General features: G+C 46.6%; 2 protein-coding genes across 2 annotated transcripts in view; one reads left to right on the forward strand and one right to left on the reverse strand.

The window, feature by feature from the left end:
* The window catches only part of igfbp7 (insulin-like growth factor binding protein 7), a 13,780-nt gene extending 10,105 nt beyond the window's left edge, over positions 1–3,675 (forward strand). Inside the window, exon 5 of the mRNA XM_080525529.1 lies at positions 2,269–3,675. Within this exon, the coding sequence (XP_080381655.1) occupies positions 2,269–2,291 (23 nt within the window). The 3' untranslated portion in view covers positions 2,292–3,675. The remainder of the gene's footprint in view (positions 1–2,268) is intronic.
* A 523-nt stretch (positions 3,676–4,198) lies between these two features.
* Positions 4,199–24,096, reverse strand: polr2b (RNA polymerase II subunit B). Its single transcript, XM_080525248.1, has 25 exons — positions 23,989–24,096; positions 23,371–23,443; positions 22,441–22,591; positions 22,008–22,120; positions 21,265–21,484; positions 20,913–21,071; positions 20,132–20,296; positions 19,648–19,844; positions 18,877–18,996; positions 16,061–16,247; positions 15,445–15,588; positions 14,845–14,984; positions 14,415–14,526; positions 13,895–14,049; positions 13,130–13,328; positions 12,722–12,890; positions 10,918–11,014; positions 10,729–10,823; positions 9,174–9,424; positions 8,273–8,362; positions 7,301–7,408; positions 6,746–6,859; positions 5,389–5,549; positions 5,034–5,229; positions 4,199–4,538 (listed from the first exon to the last, which is right to left on the reverse strand). Exons 1-25 carry the CDS (start codon positions 24,005–24,007, stop codon positions 4,449–4,451), a joined length of 3,525 nt encoding a protein of 1,174 aa, XP_080381374.1. The 5' UTR covers positions 24,008–24,096; the 3' UTR covers positions 4,199–4,448.
* Between the last annotated feature and the right edge of the window lie 232 nt (positions 24,097–24,328).

Here is a 24,328-nt window from a genome sequence, read left to right on the forward strand (position 1 = left end):
GTAGAGTGTGTGTGTGTGTGTGTGGGGTGGGGGGGTTCATTGTGTGTGTGTGTGTGTGTGTGTGTGTGTGTGTGTGCATTTGTCTGTGTGTGTGTGTGTGTGTGTGTGCGCGTGTGTAGACTCTGTCCACGTCTCTTTCATGTTCAACCCACAGTGGGGGCTCATAGCACCATGGGGCATATCTCACCTTTGTGTCTTGATTTATCTTGATTTACATGCCAAGGCCCGCTTGTGTATGCATGCATGCATACGTGTGTGTGTGTGTGTGTGTGTGTTCTGTGGAATGCAGCCCCTCTGTTCTGGGGAGCTGCCATCCCTGTCCTGACACGCTCAGGTGTGTCTCCTCGGCTCTCCTCATCTGGCTCTCCTTAGGCACAGGGCTGCCGTGACAAGGTGAGTGTGTGTGCGTGTGCGTCAGTTCTAGTATGAGGAACGCCCAGACACACACACACACACACACACACACACACACACACACACACACACCCCTTGTCACATAAAGCTGGCCCCAGGGTTTGGATAAAGGCATCTGTTAAATGTAAGAATGTGTCTGTGAGGGAGAGGTAAGCCTGCAGGCTTGTTCCATCCACCGTGATCTCTTTACTGGATATCACAATGACAAACAAATGTTTCTGGACACGCTCTCCCTCCCCCCTCTCCCTCCTCCCTCCCTCCTCCCCTCTACCTCCCCCTCCCTCCCCTCTACCTCCCCCTCCCTCCCTGCGTCTGGTCAGATCCTATCCAATCTCAGCTTCTTCTTCGTGACCAGTGGTGTGAGACATGAGAGAGCTGATTGGTGGAGAGCTGTTCTGTCCCCTGGCCTATCTCTGGTCATGGAGAGAGGAGATGAGGAAAGAGCTACATATTGTTCCTCACCTCAGATCTGAGATCAGATTACCCCAGACCCAAAGTTGAACCTTAAAGGTGCAATCTGTAATTCAAACAACAACAAACAAAGCGGGCTCCCCGCTACGTCTTTGGTAAACAGCAGAGGGCCGGGGCTGGAGAAATGGAACTTTCAGTTTCAGAGACAGAGCTATGGATGCATTTACAGTCTATGTTATATTCTTCAAGAATCAATCAATCCAATATTATACATTTAAAAGTCCAAAATGAATGTGCAGATTGTCCCTTTAACCAGAACAGGGAGGGAAGCGATCTGTCGTGGAAATTCTTCACCGTTCAGCAAAGGTGAGATTCCAGACTCAAAGGTCTTGTTAAGCCACAATATAAGTCTTTATTATACTTGTAAGCAGAGGGACACGCTAGACAGCGTTCAGTGATATCTCTGACACGCAGCTCAGCAACTTGTGTGACAACTGGTTCAGTGGCAACTCACAACATTTACATTTTTTACCATTTAGCAGAAGCTTTTATCCAAAGTGACTGACAATTAGAGATTGCACAGTCTCCCTGGAGTAACCTGAGGCTAATTGACTTACTCAAGGGCACACTAGTGGTGGTGTTCCCAGGTCTTACTCAAGGGCACACTAGTGGTGGTGTTCCCAGGTCTTACTCAAGGGCACACTAGTGGTGGTGTTCCCAGGTCTTACTCAAGGGCACACTAGTGGTGGTGTTCCCAGGTCTTACTCAAGGGCACACTAGTGGTGGTGTTCCCAGGTCTTACTCAAGGGCGCACTAGTGGTGGTGTTACCAGGTCTTACTCAAGGGCACACTAGTGGTGGTGTTCCCAGGTCTTACTCAAGGGCGCACTAGTGGTGGTGTTACCAGGTCTTACTCAAGGGCACACTAGTGGGTGATGTTCCCAGGTGGGGTTTAAACTCATGACCTTCTGATCACCAGACCAACTCACTATCCATTAGATCACCAACTTCCCTTCCTGATAGGGAGGGTGGGAGGAGTACACAGTGATGCGCAACGCCCCTTCCCTGGACACCTTCAAATCAGCCCTCAACGCCCCTACCCTGGACACCTTCAAATCAGCCCTCAAAGCCCACCTGTTCACCAAGCCTTTGGCCCCTAGTTTAGTTTTTGGCATTGTCTCTGTTTTCTGTTTTTGTCTGTCTGACTGTCTCTCTGTAAATCTATAAAGCGTCCTTGGGTTCCTTGAAAGGCGCTATATAAATCCAAGATATTATTATTATTATTATTATTATTATTACATGGTGCCCCAGACAAGGACAAGGGATGTTGGTGGTTGCAGCATGTGGTCAATAACAGGCGCCACAAGTGCTGTTTCCTCCCACAGTCTCAGCATGTTACCCTGACGTGTGTTTGTGTGTATGTGTGTGTTTTTGTCTCCATCAGTGGCCAAGGATGACGAGCTGTGAGACTGCATTACCCAGAAGGCCACAGTGTTGGCTCCTGGCAGGATCAGGCTGGGACAGAGCCCCCCACCCCCCCCCCCCCCCCCTCTCCCACACACACACACACACACACACACACTTTCCCCCTGCTGACATCAGTGGAAGAAGACCAATGAACATGAATCCGATTCAGATTCGGCATCAAGCCATTCGTCATGACGAACGCCAGCAAATCACTAACATTCCTAATCAGCAGAAGCCACTTCTGCATAGCCACTGCCAACTGACACACACAACACATTCCTATTAATTGTTGCCATCACACACACACACACACTCCCCATCATCACTAAGTACTGTATGTACACTCACAAGTGCACTTGCCTGATCAGACAAACTCACCAGCCGAGTATTCCACGTCTCTGCCTCACCCCCTCACCCCTCAACTCCTATCACTCTCCCCCTTCTCCTGTTTCATTCTCTTTTTTCATGTTGTTTTATATTTTCTTTTGTGAATTCTTCTTTCTCTTTAAAAATGTTCCACTCTGTTCAGAGAGCTGTGGCCCGGGTGCTGGCCCGCGACTGTATGTCTCCTCAGCTTTGACAAAACACAACTACTAGTTCAAAATGAGTACCTAATCTAGCATCTGAAGACAGTCACCGACTGGCACCCGAGACAAAATAACTTCTGAACATGAGTGTGAACGTAAATAGATTAAATCCTCTCTTTTGGGATTCTATTTTTTATGTCTAATGTATAAAAAAATAAAGAACAATAATCTATAACCTCTCGAAAAAGTACACAAATCACCCCCTGCCTCACTCTTCCCCTGCCTCAGGGCATGACAGCCTTCAGACAGGCCTCAACAGCAGCCAGGAGCTAAGGGACTGAGATTGACACATAAACCAAAAACACTACGCTCTCTCTCTCTCGCATTCACATAATCCCACAGCTCACATACCGTAGGCTTAGCTAGCTAACCAAACACGCGGCCAGGGGCAAGGGGTGGGGGGGATACTGTTCTGTACAGAAGACTGAGCAAAACACCAACACGTTAGAGAAGGTTCTAGAAAAGAGGAGGATCTCTGTTGGAATGTAGAGAGAGAGAGAGACGACTATGGGTGCTATTGATCCAACCTGCCGCAGCTCCAACGAACAGAGGCCCTTTAACCAATCAATCAAATTTGATTGAATTATTTTAAGAAACAATTCTCGTCACTTAGACCCGCCTCTGTCCAGTGGACCTGCAGGTCAGACGGTGCTTGGACCAGATGTTTAGTAGTTGTTTCACCTGAGCTGTATGTATTTGTTTGTATTCACTTCGACGTATGGATTACTAATACCGCGCTGTTACTACGATGTGACGCGTGTTGTATATCACTGATTAATAAATAAACATGTTACTACCAGTAACGTTGTGTGTGTACTGTACTTTATGTGGGACATGGAATACTGGCTTTGAACACTGAATCGTCAAACCCTTAGATCGTGAACTATGGTTGTTTAGCTTCTACACACAAATACAATGAGAAGTATTACTGTGAGACTTGGAACACTGAAATGTAACACTTTTAGGTATGAACTAGAAACCATTCTTTCTTCAGCTCACACACACAAAATGTAATGTAGCTCCACATCAACTGTCCCTCCTGAGGCATCTACTTACCCTCTACCCCCCTTTACAGTTTCTAGGGTCTTCCTCCTTCTAGCACGACGACTGCCAATGACCCGAGCGGAGATTACTTTTACGTGCTATTATTGGTGGACAGACAAATATATTTGTTGGATCACTTCCAACAAATATATTTGTCTAAGTAAGTCGCTTCTGATAAAAGCCAAAAATGTGAAGGAAAAAAAAACCCCACACTGACAGTAAGATACACACACAGAATGCTGCAGTATGAACAAACCACATGACCTCCCGTTACAAACCAGGTTTTATTTATTACAATTTTACAAAAACAGGAAGTTACTTTCGCTCCAAAAAAACCATTGATCTCACGAAATATCCCTTCAGTACAGGATAATAAAATAACACAAGTCTGACAGCATCGAAACAAGATGACTGTCAGGTTTTCATTTTATATCAGTCTCCTGATTTTCTCTCTCTCCGTTTGTCCTTCTGGAGAGATTCAGACTTCTACGACACAGTCACGTCCCGGGGGGGGGGCCAGAGGGTCCTAGCTGGTCATCATCCGCGGGGCGATGCTCATGGACATCAGCTCCTGGAACAGCAGCTTACAGGCGTACGGCATCCTCACCAGAGAAATCTGAGGAGGAGAGAAGGAAGTTTGTTGATAGTTAGCTGGAACATCTATAAACCATAGAATGACCGCCATCTAAATAAGTATTATTTGTCATAAACCGACATAATTCCTATCAAACATAGACACACATTCACTAAGTAGTCAATATCTGTATCCATAGTCAGAGTGGAGATTACTGATGACCTCTGGTGACCTCTGGTGACCTCCACCTGGTCAGGGGTCAGTTCCCAGTCACGATGACGGTTCATGAGGCTCTACACCACGTTACTGCACAATGATTTAAGTCTGGAAGTCGCTAATAAGGTCCAAACAGGTGTACATATAATTTATATACATATATATGAATATAACATGATTTCCCTCTGGGTGTGTGTGCTAGTAGAGGGGTGTGTGTGTGTATGTTAGGAGAGGGGTGTGTGTGTTAGTAAATGTGTGTGTGTGTGTGTGTGTGTATGTGTGTGTGTGTGTGTGTGTGTGTGTGTGTGTGTGTGTGTGTACCTGAGTCTTGTTGCGGCAGCCCCTACACTCGTAGGTGTGTGTGCGTGTGTTGGCGATGGCCATCAGGCCACAGAGGTTGCAGACGTGGACCTGGTACGGGTCGGACGCCTCGAACAGACGCTCCCGCAGGAACTGGGCGGCGCCGTGGGCGATCTGACAATCACGCTCCATCTCCCCGAAACGCAGACCTCCGTCACTGAGGGGGAGGGAGGTGGGGGAGGGAGGGGGGCAGAGAGAGAAGATGATGGGTTACTTGTGTGTAGATGAAGAAAGTTGGCATGCTTAGTGCATACACACACAGACAAACAAAGACACACAAAGACACACAAAGACACACAGACACACAGAGCCTCACCGTGAGCGTCCCTCCATAGGCTGTCTGTTGAGGATCTGGACCGGGCCGCGGGCCCTGGAGTGGATCTTGTCGTCCACCATGTGTTTGAGACGCTGGTAGTATGTCGGCCCGATGAACATCTGGGAGGTCAGCTTACGCCCTGTGAAACCGTTATATAACACCTGGGGAGAGGGGGGCAGGGGGTTAGAATGTCACTCAAAACAGCAATACAAGGCCACCATAGTTTGGTGAGGGGCAAGTCGGCGGGTGAAACTTAAATGATAGAAAGATTTTTAAAATCTTATCATTTTGAAATTATTTATTTAACATTTCAGTGCCACGGGTGAATAAGGTCACCCAAATTATCAACATTCTAGAGTGCCACAGGCAACTTTATTAACCAAAAACGATTTAAAATGTTTTTGGTGAAATTAAATGAAATTACATTTTGTAGCCAATCAAAGTGTCGTTGCTAGGTAAACACCACAATCTGGGTGGTGAGTGTTCTGGAAATCTTTGGCAGTTGGTGAATTAACCTCTGTGACTCAGTTAGTAGAGCATGGCGCTAACAATGCTTAGGTTGTGAGTTTGATTCCCGCTGGGACCATATATACTGAAATGTATGCACTCATTGCAATGTAAGTCGCTTTGGATAAAAGCGTCAGCTAAATGGCATATAATATTATTATTATTATTATTATATTATTATTTAACCAGGCTGCCTAGTTTAAATGCCAGGACAGGCCACCAATTAAATAATTAAATAATTAAATCCCTATTAAATAATTTAATCCCCTCGGGGATTAATACAGTATCTATCTTAATCACAGACAGCGTTCTCCCCAAAATGGAAGAGCATTTCTGCGCCACGCTGTGAACTCAGCGGCACCGCTCTGTAAACATTTCAAGGCAAATTAAACTAGATATTTAGTAACAAAAGAGTCACTGGCTTTGATTTTTTTACCACAATGTTATTGGCGATCAAAGACAAAGCGTTAACACGCTCCACAGTGAATTAAGCGTTTTAGTTGGTATTGTTTTGTGCATCTGGACATGAATCAACGGGAGTAGAGGTTTGGATGACAGGATCCAGCACCGCCCTGTTCTAACAGCCCTGACAGATATATGGCTCCTCCACCCCGCCCTGCAGTGGTGGAGACAGGCACACACAGGTCCAGGTGAAGCCCCATGGTGAGAGGAGAGGAACGGCACGGTACGTTCTAGAAAGGCAAGGTTAGAGGGCAGGCAGGTTCCCTCTGAAGTGGTAGGGTTAGGGTTAGATCTGACCTCCTTCCCTCTGAGGGGTAGGGTTAGGGTTTGACCTCTGAAGAGGTAGGGTTAGACCTCTGAGGGGTAGGGTTAGGTTTTGACCTCTGACCTCGTTCCCCCTGAGGTGGTAGCCGTACTCCGACAGCAGGTTGGACACCTTCTGGACATTGACGGCGTCGTTGAAGGGCGTGGCGTCACCGATCTCACCTTTGTTCGCAGAGACCTGGAGAGAGAGAGAGAGATGGAGGGAGAGAGAGGGGGGGTGAGGGGGGAGGGGAGGGGGATAGAGAGGAGGGGAGAGGATAGAAAGAACACAAAGAACAATCTGCTGAATGACGTGATGAGCAGAGGTATAATCATCGGGAATGTCAGGAGTTGAGGAGTGAACGATGATCGCATGGAAACAAACGAACATTTCCACAACAGGCCTCAAGCGTGCTGGCTACACGGTGCTTTAGAGCACGGTACTTTTGAGAGAACTATGAAACTATTAAAAGTCCCAAGATTTATGTGTTGCCATGTTGCAGTGGATCTGCCTGACACTTAAGATGGACCACACCACTGTCAACAAGCTTTAAAGAGAGGGGCTCGGGGGCTAATAGAGACAGGTTACTGTAGAAAGACTTCAAAGAGAGAGGAGGGGAGAGGGGGGGATGGACTGTACCTTGCCCTGCAGACACTCGATAAGATGGCCGACCGTCATACGAGAGGGGATGGCGTGGGGGTTGATGATGATGTCAGGAGTTATCCCCTCACACGTGAAGGGCATGTCCTGAGGGGGGGAGAGAGAGAGAAAGAGAAAAGAGGAGAGAGAGAGAGAGAGAACAGAGGAGAGAAAGAGAGATAGAGGGTTAGGAAGGAACAATGAAACACGTTTAGTTTCCTTTTAGTCACAGAGGCTTTGTGAAGAAGGTTCTAAAGCCGTTCCTGAGGAGGCGTATCCTCTTACTGGGAGGGGGCGTGTCCTCTTACTGGGAGGAGGCGTATCCTCTTACTGGGAGGAGGCGTATCCTCTTACTGGGAGGGGGCGTGTTTCACACAGACCTCCCTGGTCTACATCAGACCTGAGGTCTCCTCACACACTCTGGACTGGAACAGACCTTGTTTACGCTGCATTTCCTCAGGCTGCATCTGTGCTTACAGTAGTAGTAGTCTAAACACCATCGGTCTCTGGGTCGCGGGTAACTAAACACACCATGTTTAACAGATAGGACACACACCGAGTGTTTGGTGTGTGGTGTACACTGTGTGGAGTACTCCTGAGTGTGTAGTGTACACGGTGTAGGGTACTCTTGAGTGTATAGTGTACACTGTGTAGGGATCGTACTCCTGAGTACTCTAGTGCGTATGTGGTGTGTAGTAGACACTGAGTGTGTACACTTGTCAAGAGCTTTACCTGTCTGTACACCATACCACAGATACACACACGTCACATACATCATTTCCCTGTTCAGAGTACACAGTGTAGTACACAGTGTGTTTACCTCCTGGTACCCTTCTGTGTACACTACTTAAGAGTGTGTGTGTGTGTGTGTGTGTGTGTGTGTGTGTGTGTGTGTGTGTGTGTGTGTGTGTGTGTGTGTGTGTGTGTGCGTGTGTGTGGTGTCTAGTGTGTGTATAGTGTCTAGTGCTTTACCTCCTGCCGATACTGGATACCACAGGTACCCTTCTGTCCGTGTCGACTGGCGAACTTGTCTCCGATCTGGGGGATCCGAACAGAGCGGACCTGCAGGAAGCACAGAACACGAGTTAAACCACAGCATCTGGACCTAGGAGGAGGAGAAGAATTTCATAGACCATGGACAAGAAAGAGCTTGAAAAGACAACACACACCATGAACACATAGAGCTCCAGTTACATCCAGAGGAGCAGTCGTAGTAGTAACAACAACAACATTCCAATTCAAATCAAACTTCATCTCAAGTTCATATAAAATGGCTGTCTACCTCCCAGACAGCCAGAGGGAGACAGAGAGGCCCTCTGGCTGAAGGAGAGGGGCTGAACCCCCTGGCTGTCAGGGGCCTCGTCCATTAGCCAGCCCATCTGTCAGCGGGGGCCTCTGTGTGAGGGGAGGCTGAGCATGTGTTCAGCCTGCAGGGCCTCTGTGAGCCACATACTGTACAAGCCCTGGCAGGGCCCGACCTGCCCCCAGTGTCCCTCACCTTTACCTGACAACTGGGTGAAAGGTACCTGACAACGGGGGGGGGGGGGGTGATTTATCACCATTGTGTATCCATGCATCCATCCATCCATCTATCTATCTTCAACAAACTGACGTTTCAATGCAAAGATGATGTCATTGCAGAAATAAAAAGAATGTGTGTCAAAAGACCACCCCAGGCCACAGACCTACCCTGACCTTGCAGAACTATCTATCCATCCATCCATCTACCTACCTTCAACTAGCTGACTGTTCAATGATGTCATTGCATAACGCAAGTGTGTGTGTGTGTGTGTGTGTGTATATATTTATATATGTGTGTGTGTGTGTGTGTATGCGTGCGTGTCAGAACACCGCCCCGGGGCCCCAGACCCACCCGGATCTTGCAGAACTTGTAGCCCTCCTGGTTGAGGGTGACCATGACCTGGTCCACGATGCCAGTCTCCGAGGTGCGGAGGAAGGTGGAGCAGTCCCTCTTGGTGTAGCGGCGGTTGGTGCTGTCCAGCTCGTCATCGTTTTCCGGCAGCGTCACCGTCTTCCCGATGATCACGTCCTCGCCAGACACACGCACGCCCGGGGCGATCAGGCCGTCGTCGTCCAGCTTGTCGTAGATGGCGTGCCGCATGCCTGCAAGGGCAAGGGAGGGGGGCGGTGGGGTTTAATAGGGCGGAGCATAATTTTTGTAGCCAATCGAAGTGTTGTCGCTCAAATACCGCGTAAATACCACTTGTTTAGAGCCCAGGGCGAATAAAGTCACCCAAAATTGTCAAGGGTGACTTTATTTGACTAAAAATGCCTCAATTGCGATGCTTCATTTTTGTAGCCAATCAAAGTGATGTTGCTAGGTAGACACCACAGAGAACACTTGGAACGCTCTAGCGTTCCACAACTCTTTGGCAGTTGGTGGGTTAACAGGGTGGTTGTCTGTGTTCACGTTTGAGGTCTTTGTTTGAATGACAAGTCAATGGAAAGAGTGAGGAAACCGTAAATCTCTTGCAGGTGAGTCAAGCGAAGCATTCATTCAGTAGTTATAAATAAACGAGACGGGGAGACTAGGGATTAGTGGTTTGAGAGTGTGCTGGTCTCGGCTTTTGTATCTCTTGAGATGCTAAGTCCTCTGAGACATAGGACCAATCCCATTTCACCCATTGGCCCTTCATTTTTGCCCTGCTCCATTTTAGCGAGTTCATGTAGGGGTAGGGCCAAGTGGTAGGGCTACATAGCCCTCCAAACTGAGGTTTTTAAGATGTACACTCCGAACGGAGTCACAAACGGAGTGTTATGAAATCTCAGAATGCCTTGCGAATCATCAGCACGATAGTGGAAGGAGGAAACCAAGTAGGAAGTGTAACCACAAACGTAATTATTTTCTTAGTTAATAAAGATTTTTTAAATTATGATAACAATCGTATTATCTTAGTTTAAATGTTATTTCAATGTATTATAGATCTTTTCTTTATAACAAGCATTCCAAAGAAATGCTGATTTGTGCATGATAGCATTTTGACATATTTCCATGTCGCATTTCCCCCCTTTGTGATATATATGTTGCCCGAAATGTAACTAAAGCTCAGCTGCTAAGTTGTTGCACTGTTTTTACCGGTCCTCTAATATCAGTGCAGTCTGGCAGGGTATGAGCACGGGTTGCTAGCCTACAGAGCACCGCTATTCTGTCATGAACTGGCTTGATAATGAAGCATTGTTCTTTTTTATTTGATTACTTGTTTGATTGATAGGGTGAAACTTAAGTTGTGAACGATCACGAGCGTCGATGCTTTTCTATGATACTACTGATGACGTAGCAGGGTCTTGAAGGGTTATCCCATTTCATCAAGATTTTCAACCACTAGTCCTTGTGACTCTCTTCCGAGGGGCAAGCCAAAACAGAGGGGTTGGGGTAAAAAAGGGAAATGGGATAGATAGGGCCTTACCCTGACAAGTTTCTCGGGTCGGCTTCTCAAAGATCTCCTCCTGGTCAAAGCCTTTCTTAGACTCCTGCTCTTTGTAGGAGCGGTAGAAGACAGACCTGGAGAGAGAGAGAGAGAGAGCTTAATCGACCGTATTCTTCCAGGCCTCTCAGAGTAGTTGGAACAGGGAGGGACAGAGAGGGCGGGCCGTACCTGAAGAACCCGCGGTCCACTGCTGATCTGTTCATGATGACAGAATCTTCCTGGTTGTAGCCCGTGTACGACGCAATCGCCACAATGGAGTTGATACCTAGGACGGGCAGAGAGAGAGAGATAGAGAGGGAGGTTGAGGAATAGAGAGAGGGAGAGGGAGAGAGAGAGTGCAATTAGTCAGAACTGGAATATGGTTGAAATCTTTGATTCCATGTTGAGTAGGGCTGTCCCAAACGACTATTTTTCTAACGATTAATCTAACGAATATTTTGTCGATTATTCGGTTAGTCTAGCGACTAATTTAACGATTAGTCTAACGATTATTTTTTTGCTGTTCGGTTAATGTATCACTTAATTTTCCCCAAATAAATGTCAAAAACTTCTCTTATCAACATTTCAGTATTTTATTCAATTATTCTTGCACTGCAGGGCAATATTCCACACAACAAAAAAGATCCTCTCTTTCTTACAGTCCAACATAAAATATAATATTATAAAATATAAAAGTTAACTTCAAGTAAAAGGAAAAGTGCAAGGAATGCAGTAAATTCTGTAAAAAAGTAAAATTCTAACCGGAATACCGTATACTCTCAGTAACAATCTTTAACAATAACAATCTCAACATAAAATATAATATTATAAAATATAAAAGTTAACTTCAAGTAAAAGGAAAAGTGCAAGTAATGCAGTAAATTCTGTAAAAAAGTAAAATTCTAACCGGAATACTGTATACCTCTCAGTAACAATCTTTAACAATAACAATCTCAATAACAAACATAACATTCTCCCCCTCTCTCTGCTCTCCCCCTCCCCTCTCTCCCTTCTCCCCCCTCCACCTTAGGCATTACTGTGGAGGAATGTGAGCATGTCCACATGCTTAGAGGTCAGGCTTGCTCTTTTTTTTTAAACGATGTTCCCAGCAGCTGAAAAGAGCCTTTCAGACGGAGTGGACGTTGCAGGGACAGACAGGTAGGACTTGGCCAGCATAGCCAGGGAGGGGAACCGTGTTATGTTATGCTATGTTATGAATAGCTAAATTGATGCTAACGTAGCATGCGAGCTACGAGCTAGATAACGTACAGTAGGTGCGAGCACCACAATAACAATAGGCTAGTAAGGCTACCGTAGCTAGCCAGCTACATAGCTAACGTTACTAACACCAGAAGACAAGACATACAAACTGTGGTGAGCTACATTGCTTGTGTGACATTAGCTAGTAGCTATCCATTTTTCACTGATACACGGCCGGAAAAGTGAACAGAAATACAACGCTGACTTACGGTGCTAGCTTGCGGCTGTCTTCACAAAGCGCTCCAGGATGCTTTCGCTTCAAGTGCTCGTTCATTGAGGTCGTACTGCTGTGATAGGACAATTCATTTTTGCACAGTTTACAGACCACCACATTGCCATTGGTTTCTTTTTTTGTAAAGTACTCCCATACTTTGGACGATCGTGGGCGAAGTCTTTTAGCCGCCGGCTCTTCCTCTGTGTTTGCACTGGTCGCAGCCATGTTGTTTTTTACGACTAACCGACGCATTTTACGGCAACCGACGTATTGACGTAGTCGATGACGTCGATGACGTCGAATAATCGTAACAGCCCTAATGTTGAGTAATGATGAAGGGTGAAGGGTCAATTCCCTTTGAATCCCGCCAATACAAAAAAGATAGGTATCGTATATGAAAATAGAATAGCAATTATCCCAATTCTTAAACTGGAATTTTAAATCACTTCATTAACTCATTCTGTGCCAAGGGTGACCGTGTCAGTTATGATTCTTAGTGCAGCAGCTCTCTAGCCTCACCTGCTGGCAGCTCTCGGAAGCGCAGGTACTCCATGGAGCGGGTGGTGACCAGGGGCTTCTGTGGGTAGTAGAGCACGTGGGCCAGGGTGTCCATGCGCACATGGAAGTTAGTGATGTACACCCCCATGGCCTGCTTACCCATGGCAGACTGGTACGTGTTTCTGGGAGACTGGAGAGAGAGAGAAGAGAGGAGAGAGAAGAGAGAGAGAGAGCGAGGAGCGAGAGAGGAGAGAAGAGAAGAGAGGAGAGAGAGAGAGGGAGGGCGAGAGAGGAGAGAAAAGAGAGGAGAGAGATAGGCAGGGTCAGAAGTTAGTGACGATGTAGGAACCAATGTGAGCATACCTGGTTGTGGAGGGGGAACCAATGTGAGCATACCTGGTTGTGGAGGGGGAACCAATGTGAGCGTACCTGGTTGTGATCGGGGAAGGGTATGATGGAGGCGCACACGCCCAGGATCATGGAGGGGTGGATCTCACAGTGGGTGTAGGTGGAGCAGTAGGCCACACCCTTCTCCTGGAGGTCGTCCGGGGTCATGGCGAGCATCACCGTCTCCTCCTCCAGGGTGTCGATGTACTCCACCACACCGCTGGCCACCAGGTCCTGCCAACTACGGTGGCCACACAGGGACAAAACACAGTCAGGCACCACTCCACCACTATGAACGCCTTGATCAAGGATGGCTTATAACCCCTGAAGGTGCCTTTGCATGTCTGACCTTCCTCTACCCTTCCTCCTAGACTTTGATTTTTTTATTTTGCAATTATTATTATTTAGTTTCTCTCTCTCTCTGAGCTGACCTGTAGTTGTTGTACTCTCTCTCTCTCTCTGAGCTGACCTGTAGTTGTTGTACTCTCTCTCTCTCTCTGAGCTGACCTGTAGTTGTTGTACTCTCTCTCTCTCTCTGAGCTGACCTGTAGTTGTTGTACTCTCTCTCTCTCTCTGAGCTGACCTGTAGTTGTTGTACTCTCTCTCTCTCTGAGCTGACCTGTAGTTGTTGTACTCTCTCTCTCTCTCTGAGCTGACCTGTAGTTGTTGTACTCTCTCTCTCTCTCTGAGCTGACCTGTAGTTGTTGTACTCTCTCTCTCTCTGAGCTGACCTGTAGTTGTTGTACTCTCTCTCTCTCTCTGAGCTGACCTGTAGTTGTTGTACTCTCTCTCTCTCTCTGAGCTGACCTGTAGTTGTTGTACTCTCTCTCTTTGAGCTGGTCGATGTGTCGTCTCTTCAGCAGCAGCTTCTGCTTCTCCACGATGAGCAGCGGCCTGCAGATCCGCCCTGCGTCCGTGTAGATCCGGATCTCCCTCTCCCTGATGTCCCTGATCATGGACACCTGGAAATGACATCACCCAACAGGAAATGACATCACCCAACAGGAAATGACTAACGAGAGACGAACACAACACAGAGTTAACAGAAGATCATCAGCATGACGTCCCTGAGGAGACTTGATCCTCTGTACTGTGACAGGTGTGTTATAGACGTGCTAACTACACTCTACGGTGATCATACTATGCCTCTGCTTTGCTTGGGTGGTTGGTTGGGTGGTTAGTTGAGTGGTTGGGTGGTTGGTTGAGTGGTTGGGTGGTTAGTTGGGTGGTTAGTTGAGTGGTTGGGTGGTTGGTTGGGTGGTTAGTTGAGTGGTTGGGTGGTTGGTTGCATTGTGTGTTTGGTAGGTTGGCTTGTGTGTTTGTTTACCTCAGACACGATGATGTCCATCTGCCTCCTGAGCTTCCTCAGGGTGTTCATCAGCTGTTCAGGGTCCTTGTGGATCCCCACCCAGCAGCCGTTCACAAAGATCTTAGTGGCGCTGGACAGAGGAGATAAACATGGCAACATCATTTAAAACGCTGGACAGAGGAGATGAACACACACACACACACACACACACACACACACACACACACACATTATAAGAGTAAAGGGTAAAAAGAGAAAAATGAGCAATAACAGTATAGTCAATGTCACATGAATGTTATTTTGGTTTGTAGTACATTCGTAGCAGTAGTATAGTAGAAGTATAACATTGCAATAATACAATCTCTGATTAAATATCTATGTTCCTGACGTACTACACAGCACAACACAGCACTGCCCCCTGCTGGATAGAGAAGGGTACTACACTCACTCTGCGATGGCGGCAGGGGAGATCTCCTCCAGGTTCTCCATGCTCCACTCCTCCAAGAACTCCAGGATGGGCGAGGGCTGAGACCCCACAGAGATGTAGGCCATGAGGGCCAGGTTCTTCACCAGGCCTACAGCATGGCCCTGGAGAGGGGGAGGGAGGGAGGTGGGAGGGAGGTGGGAGAGAACACAAGGTTAACGCTGGGTTATAGGGTGAGCATGACCCCTGAGAGAGAAGGATAACAGTTTATTGAGATTAATCACCTCTTGGATGGCCTCCTAGTTTTGGCCACCCCGGCCTGGGATGAGAACTTGTTATCATGAAGTCAAACAGTGAGCTCCAGCTTACATGTGGTTATAATGACATTGTTATAGCAAATCTGGCACCATCCAACTACTGACAACCTATTGACCAGCGGAGGCTGCTGGAGGTAGAAATCGGAGGACGGGCTCATTGTAAATGAATGAAGGACTGGCCTCAGAACACGTGTGTTTGACACCATTCCACATTCCACGCGTCACAAACACCCTGTCCTCTGATCTCTTCCTCCACCAGCCTCCCCTGGCTACTGACTGTACTGGCCGTAGTCCTGGTCACCCGTACCTCGGGCGTCTCGGCGGGACACACCATCCCCCACAGGGTGTTGTGGAGCTGCCGGGGTTTGGCCAGCTTGCCGTCTCTGCCGATGGGGGAGTTGAGGCGGCGGAGGTGGGAGAGGGTGGAGGCAAAGGTCAGACGGTTCAACACCTGCAGAGGAGACGACACAGTCAGTGTTCCAGTCAGGAGAGAAGAGAGAAATAGGAAGGACAACAACTACCACCACTGTGGCAGGACTGAGGATGACTGTGAACTGAGCTGAACATTGGGACTTTCAGAACATCTGCAGTTGCACTTTTAAAGAAAAAAGTATGTATTCAACACAGTTTTCAATCTTGGCTCTGTTTAGGTTCTTTTCACTTCTAAAAAGTTGAACATTTGGGGGATTTTGCATTATTTTGGTGAAAATATTATGCACTTTTAGTACTTTTGCATGCCCAAGTCTGGTACGTAATCAAAATACAGCTTTCAATCTCTTCAACAGATAAAAATGTGTGAGCTTTTGCATTATTCTCCTGATCCTACGCAACACGACATAACGTCTAAACACAACAAGTCAGGACTGATCAGTAGTTGTAGTTCAATGACTGAGACGGGCAGCCGTATTTGTAGTCCTCTTTACCTGGGACACCCCAGCTCTGGCCTGATGGGCCTTCTTCACGTCTCCCCAGTTCCCTGTGGCCAGGGAGTACTTCAGCCCGTCTGAGATGATGCGGGTCTTGATGGCCAGCTCCAGGTTGAAGTCCTTCCCTCGGTCAATGAACTTCTGGGCGTAGATTCTGATCTCCTTCAGCAGGTTCTTGAACATTCTGATGGAAACACCAAACCGGGATTGGTTAGTTCAAGGCTTGTTTTGCTTTGCATGTTAGCATGTTTCAGGTGTATTCAATCATAGTGTTAGCATGTTTCATGTTAGCGTGTTTCAAGTGTATTCAATCAGAATGTTAGCATGTTTCAGGTGTATTCAATCAGAGTGTTAGCATGTTTCATGTTAGCATGTTTCAAGTGTATTCAATCAGAGTGTCAGGGCTTAAAGTGGGAAAAAATCCTGTGCCTGAAACTTTTTCTTGGGGAGGGGGGGTCACAGTTTGAGATATTGGGAGAGCGGGTACAGAAGACAGCTTCTTGTCTCAATGTTTAAATGCATTAATACTATTTAATAGTCAATACAACATATATGTCTAGGGATGCACGATATGCATTTTTTTCCAACTGATACCGATACCGATGTTTACCCGCTTCTCGTGGCCGATAACCGATATGAGAACAGATATAATTTCACAGTTGATAACCTGTAGTTCATGCACACCTGAAGGTAAGAAAGGCTATGTAGTGAGCAAAGATTGATGATTTAATATTTCATAGTGATCTCACCAAATCTCACTATTGTTAACACAACAAAGAGAACACTTCTGACTCTTCAAATGTTCATTTATATTTATAAACATGCACTCTGTATTGTTATAGTGAGATTTGTTGTTTACAAGGAAAACATGCACTTTTTGTTTTCCCATGTCAGTGCAATTTATTTTGAATTCTTATGCAAAACATTTGATGGGCTTTATCACAACCTACCTCATCCTCATGCACAATCTGTTATAGACAGTGCACATAAATGGTTTCTAAAAAAACATATATAAACTATTATATCATAATAGATGTCATTGCAGAATCCTTCCACCTCAGAGGTAAATGGGCTCATCATGGCCTTGGCGGCATTGTTCACCATGTGAACTGTATCTCCACATATGTCGAGCAGGTTAGGGTTCTCCTTCCTTGCTTGTGTCTCCAGTCCAGTCTTCTTTCCTCTCATCACTGCACAGTTGTCAAGCAGAATACTGATGACAAGTGACAAGTCAAGACCATTGGACTCCAGGATATCTTTGAGCTCCTGCATGAGGGCTGAGGAGTTGGCGATGTTTAGTTTCCTGCTGGCTAGGTGTTGTGTCGTTACCTTGCCCAGATCATCATCAAAAAAACGAACAAGGACATTGAGGATTTTGTCCATGTTGAGATTTGTAGCTTCGTCGATATTCATCGAAAATGTAGCTTTTTTTAGCTTTTCACATAGCCGTTTTTTTAATTCCGGGGCAAGGCCATGTGTGTTTAAATAGCTGGCGTGCTGGTTGGAAATGGACAGCTTTGACAGTGCATTTTTATCTTGTGATAGCGTCTTACACAAATCGACGAGTGGCTGAGCCACTGTAAAAGACAGATCATGTTCGGCTATAAACGCACACACTCGGATCTTTTGCTCGCAAACACGGTCGGTCATTGAAGATAAAATGGTACCTGTAGCCGTCGCTCCCGGCAAGGTTGTTGTGTGAGCGAGTGCTCGAACCGATGCTTGGTGACCGGGATCTGAGGCGTGTCGAGCGATCACCTTCTTCCCACTACTGCCGTAGAGGAGTCTCTTCGAGCACGGCGTACAGAAACAAGCACCCGGCTCCCTCAGTTTGAGGCACCACGTCCCATAAGGCTTCCCGTCACCACTACTCTCCTCTATCCATGCCCAGCGCCATTTATTTTTTACTCCTCGTTCTAATATAGCTGTGTCTTCGCCAGTTTTGAGAAACTTTGCTTCCATTTTAATAGACAAAAGTTAGCGAGACAGCGGGCTGCTAAAAGCGAACGTCTCTACAAGCTCACAATACACTCAAACTTCTTAAGGCCCGCCCCCACTACTCTGCCTCCGATTGGCTAGAAGTCGTTGGTTGGCTTGAGCAATACCATTGGTAGGCGGAACTGTCTCTTTGCTGAAGATGACTCTTTAAATTACGATGTAAACCAATAGCGTGTGATATATATATATATATATAAAAAATAAAAATAAATCCCCCACGCCGGAAATCCGGCACTGTGCCGGAGTACTTTAAGCCCTGGAGTGTTAGCACGTTTCAGGTGTATTCAATCAGTGTTAGCATGTTTCAGGTGTATTCAATCAGTGTTAGCATGTTTCAGGTGTATTCAATCAGTGTTTGCATGTTTCAGGTGTATTCAATCAGAGCGTTAGCACGTTTCAGGTGTATTCAATCAGTGTTAGCATGTTTCAGGTGTATTCAATCAGAGTGTTAGCATGTTTCAGGTGTATTCAATCAGTGTTAGCATGTTTCAGGTGTATTCAATCAGTGTTTGCATGTTTCAGGTGTATTCAATCAGAGCGTTAGCACGTTTCAGGTGTATTCAATCAGTGTTTGCATGTTTCAGGTGTATTCAATCAGAGCGTTAGCACGTTTCAGGTGTATTCAATCAGTGTTAGCATATTTCAGGTGTATTCAATCAGAGCGTTAGCATGTTTCAGGTGTATTCAATCAGAGTGTTAGCATGTTTCAGGTGTATTCAATCAGAGTGTTAGCATGTTTCAGGTGTATTCAATCAGTGTTAGCATGTTTCAGGTGTATTCAATCAGTGTTAGTGTGTTAGCATCAGTCCTCTTACCCTCTGAACAGGAAGGCCAGCAGCGGCCCTGCCAGGTCTAGCCTCTTGTTGCCATAGTGATCTCTGTCATCAAGCTCCCTTCTGCCCAGGGCTGCCAGCAGCAGTCTGTGGACCATGTACCTACACACACACACACACACACACACACACACACACACACAACAATGAGTTAGAAACCTTTACATGAGACACTGACAGCAAGTCTAAAACTCTTCCTTAAAGGAATGATAATGACCTCTTTGTATATGCTAGATACTTTCACTGATTACCTGTTTATTGTTAACACTTCCAGGGGACTGACACAAAGGGGACATACACAAAGGCAGCTCATAAAGACAACAGATCAACATAACACCAGTAACATTATTTCACAACATGAACTCATCGGGGCGACTGTGGCGCAGGAGGTAGAGCCGCCGTCTAATGATCGCAAGGTCGGCAGATCAGTGGTTCGAGCCCCGGCTGGCCACATGCCGAAGTGTCCTTGGGCAAGACACTGAACCCCAAATTGCTCCCAGTGAGCGGGCCGGCGCCTTGCATGGTAGCTTGCCGCCATTGGTGTGTGAATGTGCGTTTGAATGGGTGAATGAGAGGCCACTGTAAAGCGCTTTGGAATAAGGCGCTATACAAGTCAGTCCATTCATCTAATCCTCACCCTAGGAGGTAGGCCTTCTTGGTCTTATAAACACCTACCTTAGGAAGTAGGCCTTCTTGGTCTCATAAACACCTACCCTAGGAAGTAGGCCTTCTTGGTCTTATATAAACACCTACCCTAGGAAGTAGGCCTTCTTGGTCTCACAGAAGTCACTGACGCCCACGTGAGGCAGCACCTCCTTCTGCAGCACCTCCTTGGCGTACTTGATCCTCCTCTCCTTGGTGACACCAGGTTTGGCACCACGGGACCCAATGAAATTCAACGCCACGTTCTGTTCCTGTATGACGAAGGCCTCGTCCAGGGAGGGCTTCACCTGGGGGGGGGGGGGCAGGGCGGGGTGAGGGGGTTCAGTGTCATTCAAGAGTATTCAAACACAGCAAGTACAGTATGCTACTTCTTCTCACTTACATTTCTTATACCCTGCATCTGTGGATGTTTGGAAGTTGGAAGTGCTTATTATACTACCGTTGAATAATTTACAACCTCCATCACCTCTAACCTTCTAGAATGTTCTATAAAGCTCTCAGGGTTCTAGAATGTTCTACTAACCATCTCCATCATCTCAGTGTTCTAGAACATTCTATAGAGCTCTTTATTTACCATCTCCATCATCTCTGGGTCATCAAAGTCGTAGATGATGTGTTCCAGGATGTCTCTGTCGGACACGAAGCCCAGGGCGCGGAACACGATGATGATGGGCACTTCCTGTCTGATGTAGGGCAGCGTGGACACGATCCTCTGGCCAATGGCACTCTTCTTCACCCCCTGGGAGACAGGAAGACAAAAAGACAGGAAGACAGAGAGACAAGGAGACAGGGACAAACAGACATGTCACCAGGGCAGTAGAGGCAGGAGGACACAGATGTTTGAAAAGGTCCCAAAAACCAACATTCAGGGCTGCAAACACCAATGTACATACTATGTATATTTGGTACAGTGTATTCTGAGGTAACAACCACGTTGCACTAGGGGGCGCTATAGGAGATATTTTCTGCCTGCCGCAATAAGACTTTACAACTCATCCTCCAGCTGGCTCCATCGCGGTGATCAGAGTCAGGTTGGGGGATGTTAAATCATACTGCACTGTTCTTACTGTATATAATGTTTCTATTTATATTCTATCACTTTATATTGTTGTTGTTTGTGATGTGAGCTGCTGTAACGACCTTCATGTCCTCGGCGATCAAGAAAGTGTCTATCTATCTATGTATGTATGATGGTGTAAAGTAGGTACTATGCTGTTCCTGACAGTGCTGTTACTGTGTCGTTACTCCAGGCGAGTGTCCCTACCACAACTACTCCAGCTCCCAGAAGACCCCCAGGGGATCAACAAAGTGTCTACCTATCTATCTATCTATGATGATGATAAATGACCTCTGACCTGTCCTCCTCTGGCCATCATGCTGACCCATATGGAGCTGGTGGGGCGGGAGGAGTTCTCCAGGCAGGAGCGGCACTCCCCCGTGTAGGCGTACTTGGAGTCCTTCTTAGCGAACACGTACACCGTGTTGGTGGCCATCTTCTCCTGGGCGATCAGCACCTGCACACCGACAGACAGACAGACAGAGTCAGCCGTGGAACTGACACTGTGAAACACCACCACCCAACAAAAGATCATCTGATCATCCACGTTCTCAAGATATGAGTGGTAGGTGACACTTTATCTAGGTTTAGATGGAGATCTCTCCCTCCCTCCCTCCCTCCCTCCCTCCCTCTCCCTCAGCCTCCCCCACCTTCTCAGAGCCGTTGATGATGAAGTACCCCCCTGGGTCGAGGGGACACTCGTTGAGTTCACACAGGTCTCTGTCGGTGAGGCCGCTGAGGAGGCAGTAGGTGGACCTCAGCATGATGGGGATCTTCCCGATGAAGGTCTTCTGGTGCTGCGTCTGCAGCTGGTCCTCGCCCTCCTTGATGATGGTCTTGGTGATGTCCACGTACAGCGGGGCAGAGTATCTGGAGACGGTAAATGTGGGAGACGTGTTGTTTGTTTCATTGTTATTAATTTACATGTACTACATTTAGTTCATTCAGACTCACTGGCAGCAAAGTTGATGTGAACAATCTACTTTCAAAGGACATAACTGATGAAACATAACAGAATGAAGGGGTAACAGGTGGCCTAGGGGTTAGAGAGGCCGGCCAGCAATCGTCAAAGGTTGCTGGTTCGATCCCCACCCGAGGAGGTAACCGGATGCGAGCTGGTGACCACTGCCGTTGTGCCCTTGAGCAAGGCATGTAAACCCTAACTGCTCTAGAGGCGCTGAAGATGGCTGACCCAGAGCCCAGAGCCCAGAGCTCTGTTCTCCCTGGGGTGAGACGTGTGCATGAACTACATTTTGTTGTCCCAGTACTTGTGCTCTGTTCAATGACAATAAAGTTGAATGTTATCTTATAGAATAAAGCGATAAGCAGGGCCAGAGGTTTTTCCTGAATATCAGCAGACTAGGGAAGCGTGGAGCTGAGTAGGGGGTCTTACGTGAGATTCCTGAGCCGGGCCTCGTTGGGCATCATAGGGGATGGCGCCCCGTCTCTCTCCCAGTGGGTGGGCTTCGACAGGTAGATCTGCTCAAACTTCAGCAGGTAGCGCGGCTGGGGGAGGGGGGGGGGGCACAGGGACATTACAGAGCTTCAATAGAACCTTCCATCACCTGTGTGTGTGTGAGAGTAACTGAGTATATGTGAGTGTGTGTGTAACCACTGTCTGTGTGTATAATCACTGTCTGTCTGTCTCTGTGTGTGTGTGTGTGTGTGTGTGTGTGTGTGTGTGTGTGTGTGTGTGTGTGTGTGTGAGTGTGAGTGTGTGTTCATGTGTGTGTGAGTGTGAGTGTGTGTGTGAGTGCATGTGTGCATGCTTGCACGTGTGTGTGTGTGTATCCAGTATGTATGTATGTGTGTGTGTGTGTCCTCACCGGCTCCTCCACCTCCCCAGAGGTATGCTGGGCCTCAGCCTGCAGGTCGATGGGCGGGGCGTCCTCCACGATCCTCTGCACCGACATCTGGATGAACTCATCAAACGAGTCCAGCTGCTGCCGCACCAGACCCTTCTCATCAAAGTAGGAGCTGAGGGGAGAGAGACACACACACACACACTGGTTACACACACACACACACCTCACCAGACCCTTCTCATCAAAGTAGGAGCTGAGGGGAGCTCATTACGAACTGAAAATATTTTGACATGTGAGCAAAGCAATATTTGGGATTTACTGTTGTCTAAGTCCATACGATTTAGCAAAAAAACATCCAGTGAGCGGCAGTTCTGCAGTCGTAAACGCTTTGTTGATGAGAGAATCAGAATCAGAACTGCTTTTATTACATCAATGTATGGGTACACAGAGTAAAATTCTTAGGTTCAGGTTGTTCGACATTGGCATTGCAGCAGAATACTAAATCAACAATAATAGAATAAGAGAGGTCACCAGAGAATGGCCAGACTGGTTCGAGCTGACAGAAAGGTTACGGTAACTCATGTAACCACTCTGTACAATTGTGGTGAGTAGAAAAGCATCTCAGAATGTACAACACGTCGAACCTTGAGGCAGATTGGCACAGCAGAAGGCCTACCCAGTATTAGTATACAGGGGAAATGTTAGCTTGTTGTCCATTGCAATAAAGCTAAATGACCTATAGTATCGCAAATCAATCACACATACTGTAGCAATGTATAATTCAATTATAGTCCAAAATACGTAATTCAATTATACATTGAAGCTTGTCCGTAAGAGGTGCCAAAAATGAAATAAAAGGGGTTACAGATATTACAGATCTTTAGCACCAAGATGACAGCTACATGATGCCCATTCTAGTGGAGGGTGTCAGGGTGGAGAGCATCTGTTTACCTGATGACGATCCAGCAAGCCTCCTGCCACAAATCTGGAGTGATTTCATCTTCATCCTCGTCGTATTGGATATCTACAGGCGATAACAGTGGGTATTAGATATCTACAGGCGATAACAGTGGGTATTTAACAGTGAGTATTAGAGAGGGAAGTCAATGAAAGCTTGACAAAGTCTTCAGGACGTAACGATAGTCTGGCTCTAAGACTAACCTGCTGAGTTTAGACAAGGGGAAACTAACTGCTAGGCATCTGTAGTGTGTTACATACAGGTTTTGCTGAAGCAGAAGCACAATAAGGGGTACAGGACACCATACAATGTCATAACACACAACATAATCAGATCAGCTAACCATTGATTGATTGATTGATTGAAAACTTTATTAGAAGATTTGCAGAAGTAGGTACATGAAAGTACATATTACATACAAGGTCAACTAACAGGATAAAAACCCAATGGAATACCATCAACTTCACGAATCAAAGCAGTTATCTAGTTAGCTAGCTAGCCGGCTACTGGCGCGCCATTAGCAATATGTGCTAACACAGCTAGCAAGCTGGCGACATTATAGCATGCAGCAAAAGCTACCTTTAACACAAATAGCTAAAATAGCAACTTACCCTCATCTTGGTCATACATGTTTACTGCTCAGGCTCTGCCCGTTCGCCTAAACGAGCGGAAAATTACTTTGAAACAGACAACAGTGTCTCAACGTTGTCTGACGTCCCACACTGCGAAATGAACACAACACCAATCTATGGTCCATCCATGTACGCCACTTCCTGTCTTTTTTTTTTGTAAAAACATTTTCAAACTTTAAAAAGTTTAAAAACATTAGTAGTTTAAGTATTAATGCTACATATGAATTTTTTACATTAACTAATATACTTAATTGTACTTGAAGACAGATCTTCATAGTTTAGCGAAATGTAAATAAAACATTTCTAAATATGTCATTTC

The sequence above is a fragment of the Nansenia antarctica genome, assembly GCF_963989245.1.
Source record: "Nansenia antarctica genome assembly, chromosome: 3".
Classification (NCBI taxonomy): Eukaryota; Metazoa; Chordata; class Actinopteri; order Argentiniformes; family Microstomatidae; genus Nansenia; species Nansenia antarctica.

Excerpts from the sequence above, each read along its gene's own strand:
- polr2b (XM_080525248.1), bottom strand. Across the intron at positions 13,329-13,894 it reads AGAGAGTACAACAACTACAG|TTGGCAGGACCTGGTGGCCA; the intron begins GTCAGCTCAGAG and ends TGGCCACCGTAG. Across the intron at positions 11,015-12,721 it reads CTTCCGAGAGCTGCCAGCAG|GTATCAACTCCATTGTGGCG; the intron begins GTGAGGCTAGAG and ends TGCCCGTCCTAG.